Source organism: Dysidea avara, chromosome 3, assembly GCF_963678975.1.
Source record: "Dysidea avara chromosome 3, odDysAvar1.4, whole genome shotgun sequence".
Classification (NCBI taxonomy): Eukaryota; Metazoa; Porifera; class Demospongiae; order Dictyoceratida; family Dysideidae; genus Dysidea; species Dysidea avara.
The window spans coordinates 48,585,703-48,611,792 of NC_089274.1; the positions used below are offsets into that span (position 1 = coordinate 48,585,703).

The 26,090-nt window shown below is 36.9% G+C and overlaps 2 protein-coding genes across 3 annotated transcripts in view; both read left to right on the forward strand.

The window, feature by feature from the left end:
* Nucleotides 1-6,363: 6,363 nt before the first annotated feature.
* On the forward strand, nt 6,364-25,444 carry LOC136251421 (uncharacterized). The gene is made up of 14 exons (XM_066043869.1): nt 6,364-6,498; nt 10,169-10,236; nt 10,289-10,777; nt 11,035-11,229; nt 11,276-11,470; nt 14,265-14,573; nt 15,935-15,993; nt 17,787-18,103; nt 18,166-18,450; nt 20,032-20,182; nt 21,586-21,678; nt 21,724-21,837; nt 21,981-22,066; nt 25,194-25,444. The coding sequence occupies exons 2-14, from the start codon at nt 10,179-10,181 to the stop codon at nt 25,387-25,389; spliced, it is 2,547 nt and encodes an 848-aa protein (XP_065899941.1). The 5' UTR covers nt 6,364-6,498; nt 10,169-10,178; the 3' UTR covers nt 25,390-25,444.
* A 409-nt stretch (nt 25,445-25,853) lies between these two features.
* LOC136251422 (uncharacterized) overlaps nt 25,854-26,090 on the forward strand; it is a 29,317-nt gene continuing 29,080 nt past the window's right edge. For both annotated transcript variants that reach the window (XM_066043870.1, XM_066043871.1), the window contains exon 1: nt 25,854-25,989. The gene's annotated coding sequence lies outside the window, so the exon portion shown is untranslated. The remainder of the gene's footprint in view (nt 25,990-26,090) is intronic.

Genomic DNA, 26,090 nt, shown 5'->3' on the forward strand with positions numbered 1-26,090 from the left:
TGATATTCATCTGATCTATGAAATTCGCTACTAATATAATGTTGTATTGATTTGTTATTTATAATGCTGTAAGATTGCTGGCCTGATAGTCCAATTAATAGTATAATTACAGTCCAATTAATAGTATAATTACAGTTGCCATTATTGAAGTCAGTGTTAAATATGATATGGACCCAAATACACAACCCAACAATAGGGCACATATTATAATTCATACCAGGAATTGCGTGGGAACTACTTCATATTTTAATGGCTTGTATATAGAACAGCAGCTATCTATTCTATATTTTATACTTTGTTGTTTTATTTCACAAGAAGCTTGGTACGTTCTAGGAAAATTTTTCACTGTATAAAAACTAATTTGCAGGTGTGATTGTATAGCTTCTTAAAATGTCTACACTAGCAAATAAACGATAGTACTGTAGCATTGAAGAGCAATGTACAGTATCTATTGGAAGAAATGTCCTTATGAAGATTGGTATATTGAATCAGCCTTTTCTGCACAGTATCATTTCCAATTGAATTTGCTCAACCGGGAGAAATTTTTTGACATTTTAATGGAATTTCACAACATTGTAATGAGAATTCTTAATGTCATTATGAAATTTCATAAAATAATGAAACACCCATACCTACCAACAATATTCTGTTACACAATTGGTAGTTACCTCTATAGAAAACTAACCAGAAATGTGCACCTTAATTATCACAAAATTAAGAACCAATAAGCGGTTGTGGTGTAATATAGATACCCAGTGCAGGTCACAGCTCTAATCATACAATATGGTAGATGTTTATAGTGCTTACTTGCCCAAAACTATCACAGCCTCACTTTCCCTTCATAACAGCTTGGCGGTAATTGGTTGGCATAACTAAACCCATAATAAATATATTCAGAGCAACATGCAAACCCTTCCAACAACTTTTTATTCTGCACTTGAGTGGTGCAGCAATCAACTTTTAAAGTAAGGCCATTTTCGAGTATCAAGTAGGGGTGGTCAAGTTTGAGTAGTCACTGTATCAATTTTTGATAAACACCATGGTGTTTAACCTAGTATGTACCACATTAATGTAACAATGTAATTGTTGACAGATTATGCTTACTTCAGTTGGTTTGTCAGTCGGTGGGTCAGTCAGTCAGTCAGAGTCAGACAGTTGGTAATTCTGAATACCATTGTTGTAGCAATTTATCGTTAAGTATGGTAGTACTTAATAAGTAGGGATCGGTAAGAAATCATACAGCTCATAAATTTTCACACTTTAAAACACCAGCCTTGCAACAAATTTTAAATGAAAAACCACCCGGAATACATTAGTACTGCTGTAATGATGCTGTACCTTGGTTAAACGAAGCGAAAAGTCGAATGATTTGATGTACAATGAATTTTTTAAAAATCGAAATTCACCTGCATTTCGTCTGCCTGCCATAAGGCCATTATTATTATATCACCCAATAGGACAAAAAGTGATGCGGGTGGGAGGTGATTATTGATTATTAATTATAAACTTAACTCTTGATATTATTGATATCTGACTGCTCTATTAGAGTATCTCGATCTTGAAGACTGCCAGGACTGTACATCCATACAGCCTGTTGAACAACAATGGAGGGGCTTTCACCCTTCTTCTATGCTTATTTGCACAGCTAATGTATTTACCTTAGAACTTCATCACTCTGTACCTCCTTCTATCATGAAATAGTGCATTCATGTGATCTATAATCATATAATTAAAATTTGGTGCAGGTGCCAAAAAAATGATGCGGGTGGTGACGGGAAACAAGGAATTTAATGATGATGGCCTAAGACCTGGTAGCGCTAGGTGTACAGCTCCAGAAATTTCAGACAGTGAAGGTAGTGGTTGATTCACGAATCTGTTGTTTCAATTACGTTTAGTCCACTGCACCATGCTGTTCATCATTCAAGCCTTTCTTGTTCTTCAGAAAGGATAATTGATAGTTGTGGCGCTTGATAGTTGCAGCGTGCATCACTGCCTGAACATGTGATTTTAACAAAGTGTGCTGTAAGACCAGGTTAGTAGTCAAGGAGTCTTCTCTAGCATTTGTTAATGTGTATAGTCTTGTATAGTCTTACCAGTTTAGTTATTTGCGGAGTAATCATGCCTTTCAGGGTGGATACAGTCTTCTAAAAGGAGGTTTCACTCTTAATGATAAACTCTCCAGCGATATTTTACTGTTAAAATTTAGGCATTTAGAAATGTATTTGAATTGAAGCCTTTAACAGTTGCTGTGATAGCTTTAAAGACAAAGACGATAATTATTTTAGAGGCGCTTATTGTGTACGAAAATGAGTGATCATTGTACTATGCAGGAGTGTAACATAGCTAGCTAGCTGTGCATAAAAAGTAAACAAACTAAAATTTAAAAGGAAGTAGGGATCGATACAATACACATGCTACTAATAGTAAGGAAACTGACAAGCTCACAGCTGAAATGAGAAACGATCCATGCAACAAAAAGTAAGGAAACAAGATTAGATGGCTACTTGCTGAAGAGACACATTTTAATCCCTACTTTTGGCTAATTTGATAGTCTCATTTCAAGATGTTAGCCAAAAGTAGGGAATAAAATGTGTCTCTTCAGCAAGTAGCCATCTAATCTTGTTTCTTTACTTGTTGCGTGCATGGATCATTTCTCATTTCTGCTGTAACATTTTTGAGCTTGTTTCCTTACTTTTTGTATAGCATTCAGTTTGTATTATATCGATCCCTACTTCCTTTCAATTTTTAACATTTTTAAATAGCTAGTATAACTAACTTTTAAGTACTAAGTTGCTGATTTCTTGTGATATAGTACAAATCATAAACTTTGCTGTGTGCCTTTGCTGTGTGCCTGAATCAGATGCTCCAGGTGAGTCATCTGATTCAGTTGATGGTGGTGTTGTCGTCAGTGGAGCAGTGGCAGGAACTGTTATATTAGTTGTCATCGTTGTATCATGTTTTATGCTGATGTTGGTGAAAAAGTTTCGAAAGAAAGGCAGTTACAATACTGCTTCAAACACAAATGAATTGGATATATATGTTGCTTTTAATCCAAACCCTGCGTACAGTGCTGCTGTTACACCAAACTGGCAAAGTGAAAACGTGTATGATTATATACCACTTAATGAAGATCCTCGTAATGCTGTTAACACAACACATAACCCAGCTTATGGAGTAACCAAAAGTAGTTACACTGGTGGACATTCTGATCACCATTTGATTAGTTCTACTGTTCCTGTGGCAACTACAAACCAGACATCCAGTATTGAGATGAGTGAAAGTTGCTATGATTACATTATAAAAGACAAAAATAAATTATTACCTGAAACTCACTCACATCAAGTGCTGAAAACAAGAAGTAATATTGAGTCAAGTTATCTGTCACTGATTGAGGACTAATGCACATATACAGTTTGTACAGTGTAAAGCAAAGTTTTTCATATTCATGTTGTACATACGTAGCTGTGTATATCAATCTGACAATTTTATAAATTGTGCATGGTCAACTGTTTGTAACTGAAAGTCCTCATAGGAGCCAGGGCTTTCTTTGCATGCATTATTACCAGTGTTGGGCAAGTCACTTTTTAAAAGTAACTAGTTACATATTACATATTATATTACTTTGTGTCCACAGCCTTAAGTTGTCACGTGTGAAACTACCACCTTATCACGTGACATGATTGCGTTGTTGGGCAATGTGCAAATCTTGGGTATAAGTAAGAAGCTGGTAAATGAGCCTCATTCAGTAGGCTTCATTACTTCGTTGTGGCTAGGCGTTACTCAGTGGATTACTAACGAGATTAATAACTTCGTTACTTGTAGTAGTATTACGTAATATTAGATTCGTTACAGTAACCATATTACTTAGGTAACGCGTTACATTTGTAAGTAAAGTAACTTGAGTTATATTACCTGTTTTTGTAGCGTATTTCGTTATATTACTTAGTTACCACAAAAGTAATAATATTACGTAACGCGTTACTTATGTAACGCGTTACTCCCAACACTGATTATTACTCTCATGGTTTGCACTTATACATGTATATATACAGTTGACTATAGTTGGATACAGTATATTTGTCTATAGCTATACCTTAGAGGTTTCAATTGCTAGATTAAGCCACTCCAAATAAATTCTGTTTCCCGTCCACCGCCCGCATCTGGTTACTGCCAGCTCTAAATATTCCATTATTCCGTATTATTCCATTATTTTCCGGTTATTCTTGCATACTGATAAAAGCTATCTTGAAACAGTGTCAGCTCACGTGTCAGCAGTGCTATCAAGTCAGCACATACTTCACGTTTGAGTTATTTTTGCAACTTACACAGGAAGGAACAAGCTTAAGCATACTTTTGTGCAGCCTTTTTAGCTGTGCCAGGCAAATAATGGCTTGAAAACTAGCCAATCTTATCATAATGAAATAATGGAAATGGACCGCCCGCCCGCCCGCATGCAAATATGCCTGAGTCCAGGACGGGAAACAGAGAATTTATTTGGAGTGGCCTAATGGCACATAGACAGTTAGATTCAGCTGACTGCTACCCATGCATGTATTATCTATAATCTATTTATCTGGCATTTTCAATCAACCAGTGTGAGCTTATTGCTGTATACATTTCACATTTTCAGAAAAATGCAGGCAGTGCCGGGACTAGGGTCTGGTGATATGAAAGTGAAAATGAAACCAATGATACAATTCACAATAAGTATTGATACTTGATACCAAAAGGGTTGATATGATATACTTTCAGATGGCACTTTTATGCTTGATTAAGTATTGTTTATAGCTACTTATGCACTTCCAGGTTTTGAACCACACTGATATCATGCATGTTGTTACATTCCAATATAGGAAGGACAACCTGGGGCGGACCCAGGAGCTGGCAAGGGGAGGGGCACAAACAAGTTCAGATTCACACCATTAAAATCAGTGGGTAATCAACTATTAGCTGCGAGGATTAGCTGCAATCTGTTGTAGTTGATATACATACAGCAACAAATAATCACCTCTCAGCAGTGTTTCACTGTTGAATTGTGCCATTTAGGCCATTGCAGAAGGTTGTGAAGTCTTAAAAAGGTGCTACAAAAGCTAAAACCTGTCACACGATAATTATTTCTAAAGGCGCTTAATACGCACGAAGGTGTTGGGTCAGTGACAGTTTGAGTTTTACTTTCAGGTTAATGTGTAGTAAAGAGAGGTAATATGTCTGCATTTCTTGAGTAATAAACTGATATTGGCCTAACTGGCATTATTAAAGTGATAGCTATTCTTTCTAAAAGGAAAGGGCGGAGCCGCTGGAGGGGTGGGGGGCATTTGCCCCAAATACCCCATCCTGGATCCGCCATTGACAATACTATTATCTATTTTTTTTCTTTCAAATTGTATAGCTAATTGTGTAGTTGTGTGATTCACGTTTGTTTAGTGTCCATTTTGTTTTTGTAGTAGCTAGTATATAGCTATGTTGAGTGTAATATCTGTGGGGGCACACCCACCCTGTACAGGCTTAGCTATGCCTTTTGTGTAACTCCCAAATTTGATACGAATTTATTTATTTTTAACCTGGGCTAGATGGACTGCTTGCCACCATAGATAATGCCACCACTCATACGAATGAATGAAAAGTACACCTACTGGCATAACTTGGCAATGCAATGTTTGGCATACCAATTTATTGATCTTTGTGAAAATTTACCATTTATCCAAGTTTTTGTTGACCTCCCAAACTTGCAAGCCAGTGTGTCACCTCCAGCCACAATTCCACCAGAGGTGATGGTGACTTCTTATTGTCCAGACCTTGTATTTTACAATACTGCCACCAACTCTATTGCCTTACTTGAGTTGACCTGTCCATTGGATTCAGAAAACCATCTTCAGTCAGCCAGGTTACGTAAGCAGAACAAAGTAGAGTATCAGCAGCTGTTAGCAGAATTAGATCGTCTGAATGTTTCTAACTATTACGAAACTCTTGAAATCAGCGTTCTAGGCCACTACCATCCTTCTTGTGTAAAGAACTTATGGAACCTGTTACGTTTTGTTCACCAGGAAATATTGGTGTCAAAAGCAGCTCTAAGGAAAGTTTTGGATTCTGCTTCGCAGAAGTGTATTACAGCATCTCAAAGAATATTTATGGCTAGGGACTGTCGTGAGTGGTTTCCTGCCTCCCCAGACTGACTCTTTAGTTAGTTAAATGTACATGCATGTATACTTACTTTATGTTTTGTACTCCCTTGCCATGCCCACCCAGGTGTTTTTAACCAACCCTGTCTGGTGGTCGCATGTAACCGAGGATTCCTTAATGTTTAATGTAAATGTTTGTGTCTCATTATAATAATGATGGTTTTCTCTCTCTGTTGAGGCGTTTAGCTATAGTGCGCGGAAATCGGGTTCAAGTGACGAATTGCTGAACAATCACTATCATTCACAGTATCATTTACCAAGGCTCCAAATGAAATATGCTCCTTGGTGATTCAGGGACATTGGTCTGATGCGTAACAAGGTAAATAAGGTTTAGTTTACATGTTCGTCGTCTGATGTATTTGTACTATTAAGTGAGCTGGCCGGGCCCGCTGACCGGGCCTTGATCACAGATCAGCATACATTATATGTATCCTATCGCAAGTTTCCAACCCAAATTCCAGGAACATAATGTATCCATCATTCGACTAACATTAGATTATACGATTTACTTAATTCGTTAGTGTTGATCAAGGAGGAGTAGCGCTACTGGAAACACTTACAGTCGCATTGCCGGAAGCTCTGTCTTCTTTGTTCGCTCTTTAGTCAGGTTTATCTGGAGTAAAACACTGGTCCTATTCGAGGTCCCTTGTATATGAAGGGTTCAGACTTTTAGCCACACCCCTGATGTTGGGACACCTCATAATTAGTATGGGAAAGAGTTCATGATACAAGGGGTAGTCACTACCAGTAGCCCTGTAAAACCATCTGCGACCGGGATCAAAATCAAATCAAGCGATCAAGAGTTAAATTTGGAGTGAATCAAGCGATCAATACGTCCTAGAAAGTGGTGATTAAACTAGCCCGAAACCAAAACGAGAATTTACGAAAATATGCACTAAACTATCAAGCAATCAAGGCTATTTTTAAGGCGAAATCAAACGATCAAGGTATATTTTCGTCGATCAAAAACCTTGATCCTGGTCGCAGATGGTTCTACAGGACTATTGGTAGTGACCACCCCTTGTAATAATATATATATTTAGGGACACCCCCCAGTGTGATGTGCACACACACAAATTAAATAAAGTATGTATAGAATGCTGCTATAGCACCACAAGTCTCCTTATGGAGTCTCGCATGAGAGTAAGATCTCAACTTTCCTCATTTACTATTGGTGGCTCTCTCAGATAACATTGCAATGAATCGTAGGCACAATTCACCTGGTGACTAACATTGATGTTATAGTTGCCATAAGAGTAGAGGAGGATTTTCAAAACAGCAAAATGTTGGTCTAAAATTATGAGTATTTTTGTAACAGGTAAAGAAGGCTTGGAGAACCTGAAAAGCCTGATCTTTACAAAAAATAGATTAACAAAAACTATATACAACTGTTAGGCGGTGCTTGAATGTTATATTGGTGATCTTTCATTAGTTTAATTATTAGGTCATTTGTTTTATACATGTATACATTCTCTTGTACTATTTGTAACTTTAGTGTAAAAGCCTAAATGACACTATAACTGTTTATGACCATCTGTCATACCTTTTTGTGCATGTAAGCCATGTATCACTTATTAGATTAGTATATGCAATTTGTACTAACTATACGCCTGACAAGTGCTTGCCAGTTGTGTGTGATAGACTTTTTGGTTTGTGGTAAGAAAAGTGTATTTTCTGGTGGTTGAACGCAGTGAATTAGACAGAAAATAAGCTCCCACAGGAATACGTAATGTAGTTGCGTCACGTGGGGACGTGACGCAGCAGGGTGGGTATATAAAGTTGGGATAGTGTGCACTAATTCAATCTATGCCACGTTTTCAGTACAGGTTGGCTCCCACCCACCCACCCTAATTTCCTTAGCTGTGTTTAGATGAGTTGTTACAATGAAGTGGATTGGATGCTGGACTCTTCTGACATTTTGCATACACTGAACATCTGTATCATTTTGCACACATGCAGAGTGGAGCATTTTTGGGTTTTTTCCCTATTGGTAAAAAAAAATAATAATAATAATAAAAAAAGAAGCCATCAGGTTTTTCCTAGGGCCGCTTGGGCTGAGCATTCCTGAATTTTTTTGTTAAGTTTATTATTATTATGCTAGCCCCCACTCTGCCACTCAAGTTATCGTGCATACTGTGAATTTTACTGTTAGTGTATGGTGTCGTGCGTTTTGGTGTCGTGTGTGTTTTAGTAGTATCAATAGCCAACTGCTTTGGTGGCACAACCCCATTGGATGAGAGTTTATATGCATGTGTATTGGGGTGTATGGGTAATCAGGGTATGATGTGGGAGGTATCCCTTTCCTTGTAGACCAGTTACTAGCTGTTTAAACCATTGTGATGTTTAGGTATATGCTTTATGGGGACTACATCTTGAAATATTATAGTGTAGTTGTTGCATAGAAAGTACTTGGGACTATTCAGCTATTGGTGTATTAAGATTCTTTGAACAGATTATTCAAGGTAGTGCATGTGTTTGCTATATATTGTAAGTATCTATTGATAGTTTAATGTTAACTAAGTGCTAATGTGATTGCTCTATTATATTAATGGACCATATTTATGCTGTTTTGTTTAATATTCATTTCACAAACAGATTTCTGAATACCAATTGGTCCCCAAGTTCCACTACAATTTCTTTAAATCACCACCTAACTTGTCCATGTAGCTATTTGACTTGATTATTGATTGTCTTGCGAAGAATAAAATGTGTTGACTGTAGTTTAGCTGTACGTAAACAGCATTGCGCTGCAACTGTTGACTGAGGTGATTGCACGTAAAGGCAACTGTACTGTAAAAGTTAAGAAGAATGTACCAAGTTGTATATTGCATTTTGTTGTTTCTGTTAAGAACACACTACATGGTATGGAGTGCTGGCTTCCTTGACAGCTAGTACATGTCTTGAAGACCACCGTAGTGCACCAATTGTCTGATCAATGTTGTATATTGTAACAGAATATACCGTATAGCTTAAATATTTCAAGGGGGGAATTTTTTGCTGATTTTGTGGTTTTGGGTGTTATCAGCGAAAATTTTCTCCTCGAAATATTTAGACCTCCATATAGTCCAATACATTTTGGGAGTGTTTGCAAATCCGTGAAAATTTTATTTTTAGCAACATTGCTCAACCTCGAAATATTTGCCCCTCGAAATATTTTGGTTATACGGTACTGGATGCACTTCAATTAGGAACCACCTGGTGATTAGATATACCATATGGCTCCAAATTTTCGTAGTATAAAAATTTCGTAAAAAGCCATGTTTTCATCAATAAGTAAATTTTCATAAAAATAAATTCGTAATTTCAAGCCCTTTCGTAATTAAAAAAAAATCGTCACTTTGCACGTACGTGCTTTTACAGTAATATGTGGAACACAAGTTACATCGTCGCGAAGTAGAATACTTGTGAAGACAAAACCAGAAGCACGGATGCTTAATGGATGGATGAGTACTGAGAAAAAAAGCATCATACTTGTGTCAGAGGTTATTAAGTCTACCAAAAACGACTGGACAGGTAGTACACCGAGCATTATTTTAAGGTCGAAGAGTAATAATAATAATAATAGTAAATTTCATGTGATAGTAGCCTACTTGGAGATGGTATTTAACAAACTCCTTTTACACCAACACTCTCGTATAGCTAAACCCTCACAAGCCTCGTGCTTTAACTATCGGTGGCTCAATTTCAATGCACATGAAAATCTCGTAATAAAAATTTCCGAAATTACAGTGCAATTACGAAAAATACAAAAACTTTTTGCTACGAAAATTTGGAGCCATATGGTATCATAACTGAAAATTTTGTAAAATCTTTGTAGCAGTCTTGACTACTCTAAAAAGAACACATAACTATGAACTCTTGTTAGAAAAATCATAGAAAGCTTGAGGTTCCACCGTATTGTACCATCATGACTAAACACTCTAATTAAGCACTCAATTTTATAAGATCTGTATACTATGCATCTTCAAGTATATTACATGTATTCGTAGGTTAGACACAATGGACATGATCATATATGGTGTTACACTGTTTCTGATTGCTTACCTCATGACTGCTGGTAAGCTAGTCTGTACTATTAGTATGTTAGTATCATCAAAGTCTCTATACAGATGGTCAAAACTGCTTTAATATAGTCAATGTTCAACAGAAAGGCACCGATACACTGAACGCTGAGAGTCAAGTCATTGTTCCCAGGAGTAGTTTCTCCTGTAATGGCAGAGTGACTGGTTATCTGATAAGTTTAAATCAAGTTGATGATGTCACTGGTGACTATCCTAGTATTCAAGTATGGCGTCCATCAACCTCAACAAATTACAATGCGATAAGTCTCTACACACTAACTCAAAATGACATATTCAATATGAATAGTTATTATTTGGCAAATGTGACATTTACTGGAGCTAACAGGATTGAGTTCCAGTCAGGTGAAGTTATTGGATATCATCTACCAAACACATTACGTTATACTGTGTGGAGTATTGGAACTACAGGATATACCTCATTTAGTATCAGTGCTAGTAGTCCTCTGAGCAGATTTCGTACTGACAATGCTGATAGTATGGATTCTGGTAGGCAACCACTGATCCAAGTCCTATATGGTAAGGTCACTGGTGATCTGTGTTGGTTAGAAATGTCTCCTGCAAATTAATCATGCAAAAAGTCTGATTTGTTGAAAGGGTGTATGTGTGTGTGTTTAGTGATCAAAAATTAATGTAGAAGATGTCGGTTGTAAATAGTGTATAACAATATTTCTAATGGGTGTATGTGTGTGTGTTTAGTGATAAAAAATTAATGTAGAAGATGTCGGTTGTAAATAGTGTATAACAATATTTCTTTATGACATTTCGTGTTTTAGACATTCAATGTAACAACCTATCAGCACCATCCAATGGAGAGATAACATCATGTAGTTCTGGTAGTGTAGGAGTGGGTTATGAGGGAGACTCTTGTAATTTCACATGTAACACTGGTTATGAGCTAACTGGTAGTGACACTAGGACCTGTCAGAGTGATGGGAGCTGGAGTGGTAGTGATGATGTGTGCAGAAGAGGTAATAAAATTTTATATGTCTGTTTCACTTAATTCATCCTGCACAGTTTCATGTCCACAATTACCCACCATCGGGGCAAATGGAGGGTTTACATGTACTACTGTTGTTATGTCATCAACGTACTATTTTGAAGCTACTTGCAGCGTATCATGTGACCTTGGTTATGAGGTAATTGGTGATGAGATCTGGACTTGTCAGAGTGATGGGAGCTGGAATGCCAGTGTGGCTACATGTGGAACAGGTATTTGTTCTTATTATGAGACATACATGTGGTGTTGATGTGACTCGGGCTGGCCAGCATATAGAGAATCTCTGGAAGTAGGGGAAGAGTACCCCAGAAACTGTAGCCACTTTTTCATAATGCTTAAAATTTTATTTATGGTGTGGGCAAATGAAGAGAAGCAATTTGACTGAAACATCATCTGTAGCATCATGGTGTAGTTTATCACTACATGAAGAGACTATGAACTTACTGTAGTACCCTTATCCATGTGTATAATACATAGTTTTAGTCACTTTTAGACTCTATTTCAGCCATTTTAGATGGGTAGCTAATCCCTTAACCTTGTTTTTCCATGCCTTCAGGCAAGATGCATGAAATCATAGCATTATGGCAAATGTGTATGCTGACATGACACATTAAGTGCCTTCATTACATCACTACACATAAGAAATGTGTACTCATTGGTTAAATCTATGCTTCATACTGTATATTAGGTATCACTGAGGTTTGGGTCTTTCTGGCCAAAAATAATCACTCTTCATAATACCATCCTGGCACCTTGGCAGTATTGGTTAGGTATGACCCTAAATGCTTTAAATGAAATTATTAAAAACTTTTAATCAATGGAATTTTCTACTGACTAACAGGCAAGCGTAACTTGATAACGGCTAAGGCTACAGGCTTGATTTTTTTACTGTTCAAAGTTGCTTCATCCCGATGGCATACTACTGCATGCATCATGGACTTACCTTTGTCCTCCTTTGTGTCCCCTTTCTTTTTGCTGACTGCCCAAGGTGTCCATTTGCTGTAGTGTGATGCATGGCTTCCCTAGGTTTGTAAATGGGAATTGTCCGTATTTTCTGTGGTGACTGGATTGATTGCAGAGGCACTTCTGATACTGTTAATGCTGTGTATCAGGCTGAAAATAGGTGAAAGCAAAGTGTGATGGCCACTTCAAATTCACTTTTGAGTCAATAATTGATACTTGAGGTGCACAAATCGTCCATATTTTTTTGTGGACTGGATTGATTACAGAGATGCTTCTCCTACTGTTCTTCATTTGTAGTAGTGCATAAACGAATGTCGATTTTATGCTTCGAAGGTTTGAATGCAACATTCGAAGCTTTGATGAATATTGTATGTATCTATAGCTACAGTTAACTACATATTATGTAGGTGGCATAATTTTAAGCGTATTGTAACTTAATCCATTAAACAATGGTTGTTGTTTGTGGCTCCCTATGGCAAATGGAATTTCTTACATTGACACTAGTAGTATAGCGGCACAACCAAAAAATCGTGCACTTTTTCATAAAGCCATGAAACTTTCCACATAAATAGTAGTCCTCAATACATGTATTTTTAGATATAGTGCCATGGCTGATTTGACCTTTGGTGACCTTTACGGCCATTTTTGTACAGAAAATTGATCAATTTTGTCTTTAACTCCCTGAGGTAGTAATTAACTTGTTAAAACATGGTGCCAAACAAAAGATCTTGCTGATAGAAACAACTTGGTTTTTATTTGAAGTCAATAGGTGATTTCATTACAAAGTTATGATCATTTTTATTAGCTGCAAAATTTGATAAAATTTAATTTATGCATAATTATCTGCCCACTGCCCACAGGTAATTCACACCTCGAAGGCAGGTAAATATATCAAATTTTGTAGCTAATAAAAATGATCATAACTTTGTAATGAAATCATCTATTGACTTCAAATAAAAACCAAGTTGTTTCTATCAGCAAGATCTTTTGCTTGGTACCATGTTTTAACAAGTTAATTACTGCCTCAGGGAGTTAAAGACAAAAATAATCAATTTTCTGTACAAAAATGGCCATAAAGGTCACCAAAGGTCAAATCAGCCATGGCACTATATCTAAAAATACATGTATTGAGGAGTACTATTTATGTGGAAAGTTTCATGGCTTTATGAAAAAGTGCACAATATTGCCAATTTTGGGGGCTAGCCGCTATACTATAGCTATTGCTTGTCTGTTTAACAAGATATAGTAGCTGGAGAAAACATAAAACAATATGTAGTTGCTGTTAAAATACCTTACAGTAGTACACAACTCGCGAATATTCTTCCTCTACAGCTTGTCCCAACTGCACTTCACGATGTGGTCACTCGTGGCGTGAGCTAATTAACTTGTCAGACACCTAGTACAACCACTTTCCATTACTTTCTAGTGCTGCCGTAACTGCCCATGCTGAAAATTATTCATAGCATGATGAGCAGTCAGATTCTTACAGATGACCAGGTTGTGCATGTGCAAAAATTCGAACTTCATTTATGTCATTCGAATAACGCACCATTTAAACCATTGAACGAATGTGTTTATGTACTAGTTTGTATCACTGTATCAGGCTGAGCATAGCTGAAAGAGAAGTGTATTGCCACTTCACTTTCAAGTCAGTAATTGATAGCTGGGGCAGGCATTCAGACAAAAGTATTAGCTCTGGCACCATCCTTTCCTTTAATGTGGTATGCGTGGGTTCGCCAGTCTTACAAAAAAGTAAGCAAACAAAAATTAGGAATTTTAAGTTCGATTATATAGGGATCATAGAAAAGTAGGGAAACAAGGGAGGTCGCCTACACCTGCAGATATACTGGTGGAAATTTAACCCCTAACTCAGTCATGAGTATAGACTGAATTAGGGATTAAATGTCCACCAGTATATCTGCAGGTGTAGGCGATCTTCTTATACTTTTTTCTATGATCGAATTAATTTTTCCTTATACTTGTACTAAAATTGCAAGAAGTTTAATACAACGTACTCTATAACTTTTACTTGTGTTACTTTAGTGCTTACTACTACTATGGCAATCACTACTACTAATGTTGTTATGACAACTAGAACCATTTCAATGGATACCACACCCTCTACCATAACAACAATTTCAACAGTAGCAACTACACATTCTAAGAACAGTGATATGACCACAACACTGAAGACTACTGGTACTGCTGCTGGTGCCAGGGGAGGAGGAGATGGTGGTATAGCTGGAATAATTGTTGGGTGTATACTAGCATTGATAATCTTCTTCATCTTTGTTGTCTGCCTCATCATATCACTGTTATGTTATTATTCACAAAGGAAGAGAAGATACGAAGGTATTGTGTATATAACCCATGGCTGTACTATGTCCCTGATCATGAGAAGAGAAATTTACTGTTAGTAAATCTTTCAAGTTGCAAGTTTCAGTGGAAAAGCAATCTAGTACAACAGCCATGTTCAATATTCTAATAGAGCAGTCACATGTGCTGTAGACCAGTCACATGTGCTGTAGCTATAACAAAAAACATAAACAAACTATTATCAATTTAGAGATGAAGTAGGGATCTAAGTGATAACAACTGGTGAGTCAAGATTATATGAATTAAGGTATTACAGCATAGCTATGTGGAAAAATCCCTACTTTTATGACATGCCAATGTAGGGTTTTCTCACAAAACTATGTTGCAATGCCATCATTTTTGTCACACTAGTTTTTATTACATAGATCCCTACTACATAATTTTTAAAGAAAATTTTGTACCTGGAGTTGGCGATTACACCATGAATTGCAACTTTGAATGAGACCACTTGGATACGATTGGCATTGTCATATCATATTAATAAATTGTGTTATTCTGTAAAGAGATCAGCTACAATCAAGTCATCATGTAGAGGGTTCATCCACAAACAAGTCACCTTGTAGAGAATTCAGCTATGCTAAGGTCAACTTGTAAAGTTCAGCTATGTTACAAGTCTCGAGATTAGCTACACTACAATCAAGTCACCATATAAAGAGTTAAGCCACAAGCAAGTTACCCTGTGAAAAATTCAGCTACATTACAAATGTCCTGTAGAGAGTTATGTATGTATAATACTATACAGTTTAATAAATATATAGTCAAAAACACATCTTCATCTTCTTCCTGTAGCAAAGAAAGACGATTGAGTAAAAAGAAAACTTCAAAGCTGGCCATGGCCAACCGTGGTGTATGCAATTACAAAAAGAATAATCCACAACAGCTAAGCTGTGAAAAAGGGTGTGATGCGGCTTCAGTCCAATGTTAAAACATATAGCTAATTAGTTGTATTAACATTCATTCTTGGCTGCTTCAGGTATCAGCTCTTTCTGTTGCCAGTTACTAGTACTTTTTTTACACCTAAACTGATGTTTTTTTGTATGAAGAATAGTAAATCCATATGCGCACATGGAACATATACTCGTTAAATTGTAATTCACTTTTCTTGATGAAAGTCACACAGACACACAGACACACAGACACACAGACACACACACACACACACACAGACACACAGACACACGGACACACGGACACACAGACACACACACACACACACATACACACGCACACACACACATACACACGCACACACACACGCACACACACACACACATACTGGTTATGGTTATGATTATTTGCTCTCACTATTATACATGATATGTTTAATGTCATTGTAGTTCTGTCACCAAAGGGTAAAGGACTAACACCTGCAGCATACTGTGAGCCAACAATGAGGGTAAATTATATTGTATAGTTTTGTTTATTTACTTTGCTACACTGTAAGGTTATACTATGAGGACTAAATGGGGGTATATTCATATAATAAAAATTCACTTTTTCAAATACACTCACTATGTATACGTCTTACAGCTCCCCAATTATCCAAATAATTTTCATGACATAACTGTTTAGTTCTACTGTCTGAGAAAGACTTGTGGTGATATTGCCAGACCTGGCGGTGTGTAGCAGTCTTCAGTATAAACATACAATCTTTATTGTAGTGCTATAGCATCAGTATCACTTGTGTATTGTTCTTAGTCTTCTATACACATAATCAAATGGTACGGTAGTACCAGGAATCACCCCCAAAGTGCTGCCCAAAATTCCGCCTCTGAAAATCATCCTAGAGACACCTTACGTGACAAAAATCACCTTTACACAATAGTACTAGTCCATATAATATATAAAGTATAACAAAACACTTACAAGTGGCTGGATATAGAATTTTTTTTTTAAATGCCTAAAGTTGAATTTTAGTCTCACTGCCTCACTACCTGCCTGACCACAGTTGCAAGGCTAGAGGCCAAACGAAGCAGCGCACAGCCACTATTTTATGCCACAATAACAAACTCACTAGTGGGATGTGTCTTTTGGGGTTCTGATGAGTGTAGACCCTCTGCACCTTGTCTTTTCTTTTATCTTCAATCAGGCTGCTTGTCCTCTTCTTCATCCAACGAAACCATTATGGAGGCATTAATTTTCTGTATCAACACTCAGCATATTTAGACGCCACAGAATTATTTCAGAGCTGGAGTTCAGAAGCGCTTTAGTCCTGGCGCTACTATGAGAGGTATATTAGCTAGTAGATATCTGCAATTCTGTGATTGGGATCCTATTTGCGATAGGTTCGTGACCACACTCATTACTACACTGTGAAAAATTAGTAGTGAATTTCAGTACTAATTTTTGCTACAATGCTCACTATTTTTGTGTAGTTACGTTCACTACTTTTATAGTGACCCTCACTACATAGTAGTGAACATCACTGCATAAATTAATAGTGAATGTCACAACACAAAAATAGTGAGTATTGTGGCACTGCCGGACAATAGTAGTGAAATTTAGTAGTGACCTTCACTAGTTTGTTTTTATTGTGTAGGTGGACCAATAGCAATAGAGTACAGATACCTCTTAATAATCTAGCTATTTACTCAACAGTAAACAAGATGACCTCACCCCTTATTGGTCTAGCTAGCTACACACACCTTGGCTGACTCAAGACACTCTAATACAACAGTCACTACAGTCATGTGTGATATTTTAATAGAACAGTCACAAGTTTACACTCTAGCTAGCCATGCTACAATAACTTAAAACTAAACAAACTAGTATTTTTTTAAAATGTTAATTTAAAAGTGAAGTTGGGATCTATGCAATAAAAAGTAGTGAAACAAGAGATGAATGCTGATATTACAGCATAGCTTGGTGGGAAAGTCCCTACTTTGGCACATTAGCTATGACAATTGTTTTGTTCAATGCTAAAGTAATGTGCCAAAGTAGGGACTTTCCCACCAAGCTATGTTGTAATATTATCATTCATCTCTTGTTTCACTACTTTTTATTGCATAGATCCCTACTTCATTTTTAAACTAACATTTTTTTTAATACTAGTCCTAATCTAACATTATACCAATTATGATTCCTGCTTACTTTGATTTGTGTCTTTACGTATATGTTATACTATAGTATGAGATCATTCAGATACATTGTATGATACTATTACAGTTAACACAATTTGCTTTATTGTAGAATATTTTCTTTGAGAATTCTGACTCACTTTACAACACTATTGATGCTGTACCATATTTGGAACCAGTGACAGTGGCAGGGACATTTGTTAGAAATGATTATGAGCCACCTCCTGTCGTCTCCTCTGATATTCATTTGTCTAACCAATATGAAAGTGTTGATGCCAACAGTGTTGGGTTTGATAATAAGGGGTACCAATCCAATGGTGTACTTCCTGATAATGAGCAGGTCTACGAAGACCCAGGACATGTAAAGGAAAAGATTTATGTGTGGCTTGAACGAAAGGACATTTATAAACTCAAGAAAAGTCATGTCAGGTACTCATGCACAGTACACGTGACTTCATTTATTTTACTAAATTTGCATTCTAAATTTCTAGAATTTTGAATGAAATTGGATCTGGTGAATTTGGAGTAGTCCATTTGGGCACATGGACCAATGGTTCTGCTGATCCTATACAAGTAGCAGTGAAGACACTCAATTCAAAATGTTCAGAGTCAGACAGGGTGAAGTTTCTGAGGGAGGCAGCCATTATGGGTCAGTTTCAACACAACAATGTAGTACAGTTACATGGAGTAGTGACTGAAGAGGAGAACATGATGATTGTACTAGAGTATATGCCTAAAGGAGATCTTTTAAATCATCTAATTAAGATTAAAGCAAGGTAAGAGTTACGTATGATGGTGAGACTAGCATATATATTAGACAAGTGTGTAGTGTGTCACATACATGCTTCTGTTTTTCATCTTACGGTAAACACATATAAATTTGAAATAGAAACTCTATACACCCTGCAATGCCTGTGAACCCTGCATGTGTATATGGCAACTACTGAATGTACATATCCAGCATTGTAAGTGGGTCAGTACAGTTGACCCGGTTGACCCACTGACCCAAATAGTAATCCAGATGGGACCTGGATTGAAGCGATCGTACGTGATCGATTTTTCGTCACGAATTTCGCCTTTGTATGCAGGGAAGAAGGGTGAGTAAAGGAAAAACTTACCCAGTAATTGATTCCCCTGTTCATGGCGAACACGATGGTGAACATTTTAGCTCTGTACCTCACTCCGTTGGTATGTTACAACCGTTTTTGTAAGCGCCTGTAATCTATTTTCCCTATACTAGCTGTACAAATCGATTTTTCTGCTGTTGCTACTTTGAAGGGCTGTAACTCCCAAAGTATTTGGCATATGAAGCTGAAACTTTGCCAGTGGGTACACTTGGCTAAGTACATTACAAATATTTAATAAACAGGAATTTGAAAAAAAATGCGATTATGTCCTGTTTACGCAGATCCAGTCACACAATTGGGTGTGACTCCACGTAAGTCTACATGGAGCTACAGCAATAAAGAATTTCCAGAAGTTAGTTACATACATTTCAAGTAGCAACACGGATCCAGTGATGCCATGCATGCCCACAGAGAACAGTTGATATAACTCCAATAAGTGGCCTTGGCTCCACATATCCCACACAGACAGCAAGCATATTCCTGAATGGTGGGTGTGGCTCCATGTAAGTTTCTTGAGTATTTACAACTGCATTTCCACCAACACAATCGAGCTTGTTAACTTATTGTCACAGGTGATCTCATCCGGGTCAAACCCAGATATTCAGTGAAATAGATAAGACCCACTTTACCCGGAAAAATATGATCAAATGACCTGGATAATCTGGATGACCCGGCCCACTTACAACGCTGTACATATCAACTGAATGTGCACATATGTACAGGTTGACAAAAATAACACAAACATAGTACAATAGGTATGTATTAGATGTGTACACAAACACAGAGTCACAGTTGGAAATAACATTAGTACTTTAAACCTATACACACGTAGCATATCACTTAGTTCAAAGCATACGGTCTGCTTCTGCAACCAATCAATGGGCTGACTTTAAGGTTGACCAGATGATTGGAATGCCCCCAGTAAGTATTCTTTTAAGAAATATTTTTGAAGAACTGTGATCAATTGTAAGATAGCTTGACGTTTGCCATTGTATTGGTGAAAACTTTGGTGAGCGCTTGGTTAAACTTTCAATACAAAATGTATGTGCTCATGTGTGTGCATCCAACCTCCTCTGGCCATTAACATATACATGGGGTATACCACTATGGCTGTTCATCTCCATGAGGTATTCTAGGGTTGCCATCAAAGAGCTATTTAATGACTGCATCCATATGTCCTTTCATGCTTGAGTTGTGAGGCATCTATATAGAGTTGGTATCCTTTTACAGAGGTGTCAAAACAGACCATGAACTAAAGTGTAATCTACTCAGCTACTGCAGACAGATATCATCAGGACTGAACTACCTTACTAACAAACACTTTGTACACAGAGACCTGGCTGCTAGGAATATACTAGTATCAAGTGATGATGTGTGTAAGGTATATGCAATTGTACATGTCACAACACTATGGGATATTGAAAACCTCATAAGTGTCACTTGTTAAATTCTCTAAGTGAGTTTTAGATAAACAATTTTGGCATTTAAAGAAATGTCAGCTGGCCTAATTACAAGTGGCCAGATGAATGCAGACCAACTCCTAAAGCTGTAACTTATGTAAGCATTTTAAACTTGCATGTTTATAGGAACACTTCATGACAGCACAGCGTAACAAGTTCATATAATAGAAGAAAAATTTCAGAATTTTAAGTTGGACTAGGTAGCACAGAAAAGTCATGAAACAAGGGAATAGTAGTGAAACAAGAGAGGTTGTCTACAACTTCAGGAAAGCTGTACCATGCTATTGCTAATCAACACCTTGCCTTGTCAGCAAATAGAACTGGGATAAAGGAAAGTCCATGTTGTATGGTTAGTGAAAAGGCACGTCTCAGGATGAAGTGACATTAAACAGTGAAGAAATCAAGCCTGTAGCCTTATCCATTGTTGGTTTATGCTTGGCTGTTAGTTAGTCAGTCAGTCAGTCAGTCAGCATGAAATTCTGTTAAATAGAAAACCTTTAAAATGTAATCTCATAGAAATTTGGTCAAAGGGTTTAGGATCACTCCAAAGACATTATGGGTTTGGCTATACCTACCAAGCTGTTACAAAGGAAAAGAGAGGCTGTTTTTTGGGTGATATTCACCCAAATCTCCACATTCCCTAATATACAGAACTGCCATACTGTATGATAAACAATTGAGTGGATGTTGGAATATTATGTGTATGGGTGTACACATAACTCGCCAATATTGTTGTTGTGAGTATGAAGTTGTCAGTAAAGTGGAATTGTAAATGGTTTGAACACATCCAGCGTCAAGCTTTTAGAGTTACCTGTCGTATGACATATATGCATAGCTTTGTATTGAGAATGGATGTATTACAAGTCATTACATCTATGAAGGTAGTTGGATGGAGGTGTCAAATATGACAAAGAGGGGATTTGTGGCACAAGAGCAAATTACAGTTTGTTGAGCACAATTAAATATTAACATATTTTTATGTGTTCAGTATCCTACTGATCTGTCCAAGGAGACTGCAATTGTCTCTGAACAGCTGTTTCCTTTTGAAGAATCTTATAAAACAGAAATGCTTTTACAGTTGACAAATTATACCAGTGGTCCAACAAATGTACAGCAGGTTTAGTTTGGTCTCAAAACTTGCTTGTATACGTATGTTGTTTTATTACACCAGTGTGATCACATTTATCTGTGGCATATATAATCATTACAGTTATGACATCAAATTTAACTACCTACTATGGTTACATAATGTGACTACATGTTGATAATAGCCTATGTTGATAATAGTATATGTAGTAGCTATAACTACACTGTTTGTTGAAAGATTGCTGATTTTGGGATGGCACGAGATGTAGCTAATGAAAACTACTACATCACATCAGGCGGAAAAATACCAGTGAAATGGACAGCTCCTGAGGTTGTTACAAAACTCACAAGGTTAACTATTAAATTACATTAATAGGTATTATTCTACAAGAAGTACTCAACACAAAGTGATGTGTGGAGTTTTGGATGTGTAATGTATGAGATATGGAGTTTGGGTCATAGACCATTTGATGAATACAATGGCAGAGAGGTTGGCAACTTGTATACTGTGATCTTTTTATAGTGGAGGGTAATGTATTGCTAAGCCAAGTCTGCTGCAGTCTTGTTTGATGCAAACAACATTGATGCATGACTTTCTTTCAGTTTTGATCATTGATTATGCATGTTATCTAGTACATAGAGAAGATCACTACTGGATACAGACTCCCACCACCTCCTGGTTGTCCCAGAGCTATATATCAACTGATGATACAATGTTGGTAAGGCCATGATGTAATGATATACAGTGTTGGGAAGCTACTTTGTAGAAAATTACGCTTTGCTTCTGAGCAATAAGTTACATAGAGGAGGTTGGATGCGCTCTAAATATATTACCCTTAATATTAATAACATTATTTTATTTGGTATTTCACGTGACCATCAATAGTCACAATGCAGGTTTCGTTGGATAGTCGGATTGTGCTTCGCGTAAGCTTCAAGGCAGTGTACTTTGTTTTGTATGTAAGATACAATAATAGTGTATCACATGATGACGTAATGCTGTTCTATTTCTCAGAAACTGGGAGCTTGCCTTGTACTATTGTAATTAATTCACCATTTAAGTAGTTTAATTACATGTTGAGTTCACAATCTGAAACCATCTGTCTGATCGTCTATCTACATTCGTTTTGGATCAGACAAAATATGACAGGTGTCCAAGTGATTTTCTTACCTTGTGAACCACTGTTCACCTGGCTTCACTGATTTTTTTTTGTTAAAAGAAGTTTTTAACGGTGATCATTTGCCATCTGTTGAATGCAAGGGTGTAAAGAAAATTTGCTGCATCATTCCTGTCAGAAACTACAGACAAACAGCTATAGTGATAGCACATTGGATGTTCAGAGTTTGATTCCTGCTCATGACAACTTTTTCTTCTAACAGAACCTTTTGGTGATATCCTTTTTTCATATGTTGGATATTTGCGATGTTTTCTCAATTACACAAATCATGCTTGAAATAAAGCACTCATCACATGGTTACTTGAAGGGTTTTGAATAAAGCACTCATCACATGGTTACTTGAAGGGTTTTGTTACAAGCTAGCTTCTACAAACTTTCCTTTATCCACTACACTACAACATGTTGAAGGCCATAGTATAGAGAAACCTTGAGCTACATGTAATTGCAAACCACAGGACAATTTGTTCAAGTGTTAGAACACCTGATTTGCATGTGAGTGTTGTGGTTAAGTATACTGTAATGACCCACTGTACTGGCAAAGGTTCTTAGCTAAGATCATGTGATTTCTTGATTTTCGTCAACTTTTAATCAATACTATACATCAAGAGAAATTTAAGTAAAGTAGAATGGTGCTGCACTGCTCTACTGCTCTTTAGGGAAGCCCCTGAAATCTTTTGAAAGCTTTCTCTTGTGTTTGAATCTTTATTAATTTTGTGTGAAGTGTTTTCACAACAGGTCATGCCCCAGGTGAAGTACTTTATTCTTAAGTTACAAACATTGAATTTTATAATACTCATTTTGACATGCTATAATATAACTGGGTTTTAGATAGTTTTGGATAGCATATAGTCACCTACATATAAGTATGAAATACCAGGGTTGTATAGTTTAAGGTCACAGCAAAGTTCTTTATTTAAGTGTCTCATCATGTACTCTATTGAAGCAAAGGAAAGTGATGCATACTTTAGTAATTAGGCCAAACACATTATTCACCCTATATGCCACAGTTAAGAGCTTCAACCACAAGAATCCAAACACAATGTGGATTAAAAATCTTTTTTAACAGTGTATTCATTGCTAGTTATTCCAATGTTTACATATAACTGATGGTCCATATTACGTGCCTAGTGGTTTATAAAATGTCATGGCTATTCACATGACCAAGAGTTTTTATCATGTGTTCTTAACATGACCTGTAATATCCTGTAAGGTTCTCTTGAAACATATGTTAATCTGTTTGGGTGTTTAACACATGCAGTCTGTAAATATCTTGAAACTTTCTGGATCTCTTTAAACTTCCAGACATCAAAGGAATTACCTGTATTATTTTTATAAAGTAACTTACTGTGTTGTGCCTATGACATCTTTTCTTTCTGAAGAGCTATCTGCATTAGATGAGTAATTGTGTTACTTTTGTTGCTCCCAGTAGAGTATTGCTACTCTCATGTAAACTGCTTTTTCTTTAAGACTGCTAACAAAACCCTTGATCAGTTGTCTAGGTGTGCTCTATGAGATGATTATGACTATTGCAGCATGTCACATGTATTATCAAAACAGCCAAGCTGTAAAAATAAAGCCGTAGTGAAAAAAGATCTGAAGCCCAAGTTGGTGGCCAAGAAATGGCTGTGATGGTAAGTAAATGGCAAAAATTTTAATAACAATTCAGGTGAATTATCAACAAATTCCCCTGAATTGTTGTTATTAAAATTTTTGCCATTCACCTACCATCACAGCAGTCCAAACAGTAGAAACCGTTGCACAATTTAATAATGTGTTATTCTAAAACCTTAAGACGTAGCCATGTAGCTTATGTAAATTGCACTGTAAAGTAGCAAACTACAAGTGATCCATGACTGGAAAGTTTTTGGCAGCGGAGGTGTTTATTAAGACTTTACAGTAAGTGCTGAAGGCTGGTTGTACAGCCTGTTTAAAGTTGTTACAGATATATGTTCCTTCATGTACAATATACGTGTGCATACATGAGGGCTTTAAACTATCAATTATTTTTGTCAGAATTGGTGATTACAATCATTTAATTGGGTTGTTCGTATTCTAGTTAATGAACCACTGTGGATGTCATGAATACACTATTTGTGTTATGTCACAAATGATGCATGCATGAACATTTATGTCTGAGTAAAACATAAACAATCATTTTATATAGCTGTGTGAACAAAAGACAGGTAGCTATGTACCTTCGTATGTACATAGAGGGTATCCATTTATATTATTATTGTAATTAGATAGTTACTAAACATCATGATGTTTTGAGGTAAAAATTAATGACTCGCATGTGAGAAAATGAAACTTTGTGCAACTAACTTACAATAGTCAATTCAAGAGAGGGAATGAAGGGTACTGGGCTAATACAAACCAATGAGCCGCTCGGAGAAGCTTACTGAATCTGTTTCTTTTTAGCAGTATTGTCAAGTAACAAATAATGTAACAACTATACAACACAGCTTCCTTATTTTTGTCAGCGCTCTTTGGCTTATAGCTCACTCTTGGCTCACACATTCACAAAGACAACTTGTCATCATACCGATAATATTTAGTGTGACATCAAATGGATAGCAAACACAAACACGTATTATACAGATTAATAGTTAAATCAAGTTTGTATACATAAATTTAACATGTCAGCTTGAATAGTGTGTTTATCATACAGGCACCCTGATGCTAGTGGTCGTCCACACCCCAGCATAATACCACAAACACTAGAAGGATCCAGCACAATACTACTACACTGGACCACACCAGATGATGATCAGACTGATGGACAAGTGGCAGTGTTGGGAGCTCCACTCTCCTGTGGTGTACACCTCTACACTGATCTGCAACAATTGTATATGACTCGTGCATAATCAAAAATATTTTTATTTATTTATTTATTAGTATAGTCATCATGTCTCTAGATTAGTTCCTATCGTACTTAAGACAGCTCAGCTGGTTTTGCCCAGGGGGTGAAAAACCCCAACAGGTACAATCACCTTATAAGTGTTAAGGGTGCATGGCTTGTGGCAGGATAAAGTGCATGATTCAAGTGGTGTTGCCTTGTGTGAAATTGGGTACATTGGTAATGTGCGGGAATAGAGATAGGTTGTGAGTTGTTAATTATTTTGTAGAACCGAATGTTAGCCTTGATGATTGACAATGCTAAGAGTGATGTAGCACTGATAGTTCTTGGTGACAGTGTACATGTTGTATGTTTCATCGTAGTTATTTATAGATTGTACCACATCAAGGATGTTAACTGAACAAGCTCCAGTTCAGTCACCCATTATTAACTCAATTACTCTGGCATGCAAGAAGGTGTGTGCTCCCCTAAATGATGCCCTATCAAAGTGCTATGTATAGCTTCCATATACGTATAGAGTGCCGAATTGACTGTATTTTGTAGATTTAATCAATTGCACGGTGTGCAGTGAAGTTGGCGCCACTACTAGTACTACGCTGTTACAAAGGTGATTGTTTTGTTGTGCATGTTGTGAGGATAGAGGGCTACTTTTTCAGACGTGTATATATATGTCTGTAGCTATGTAGTACCGGTTATTCCGGTTTCTTG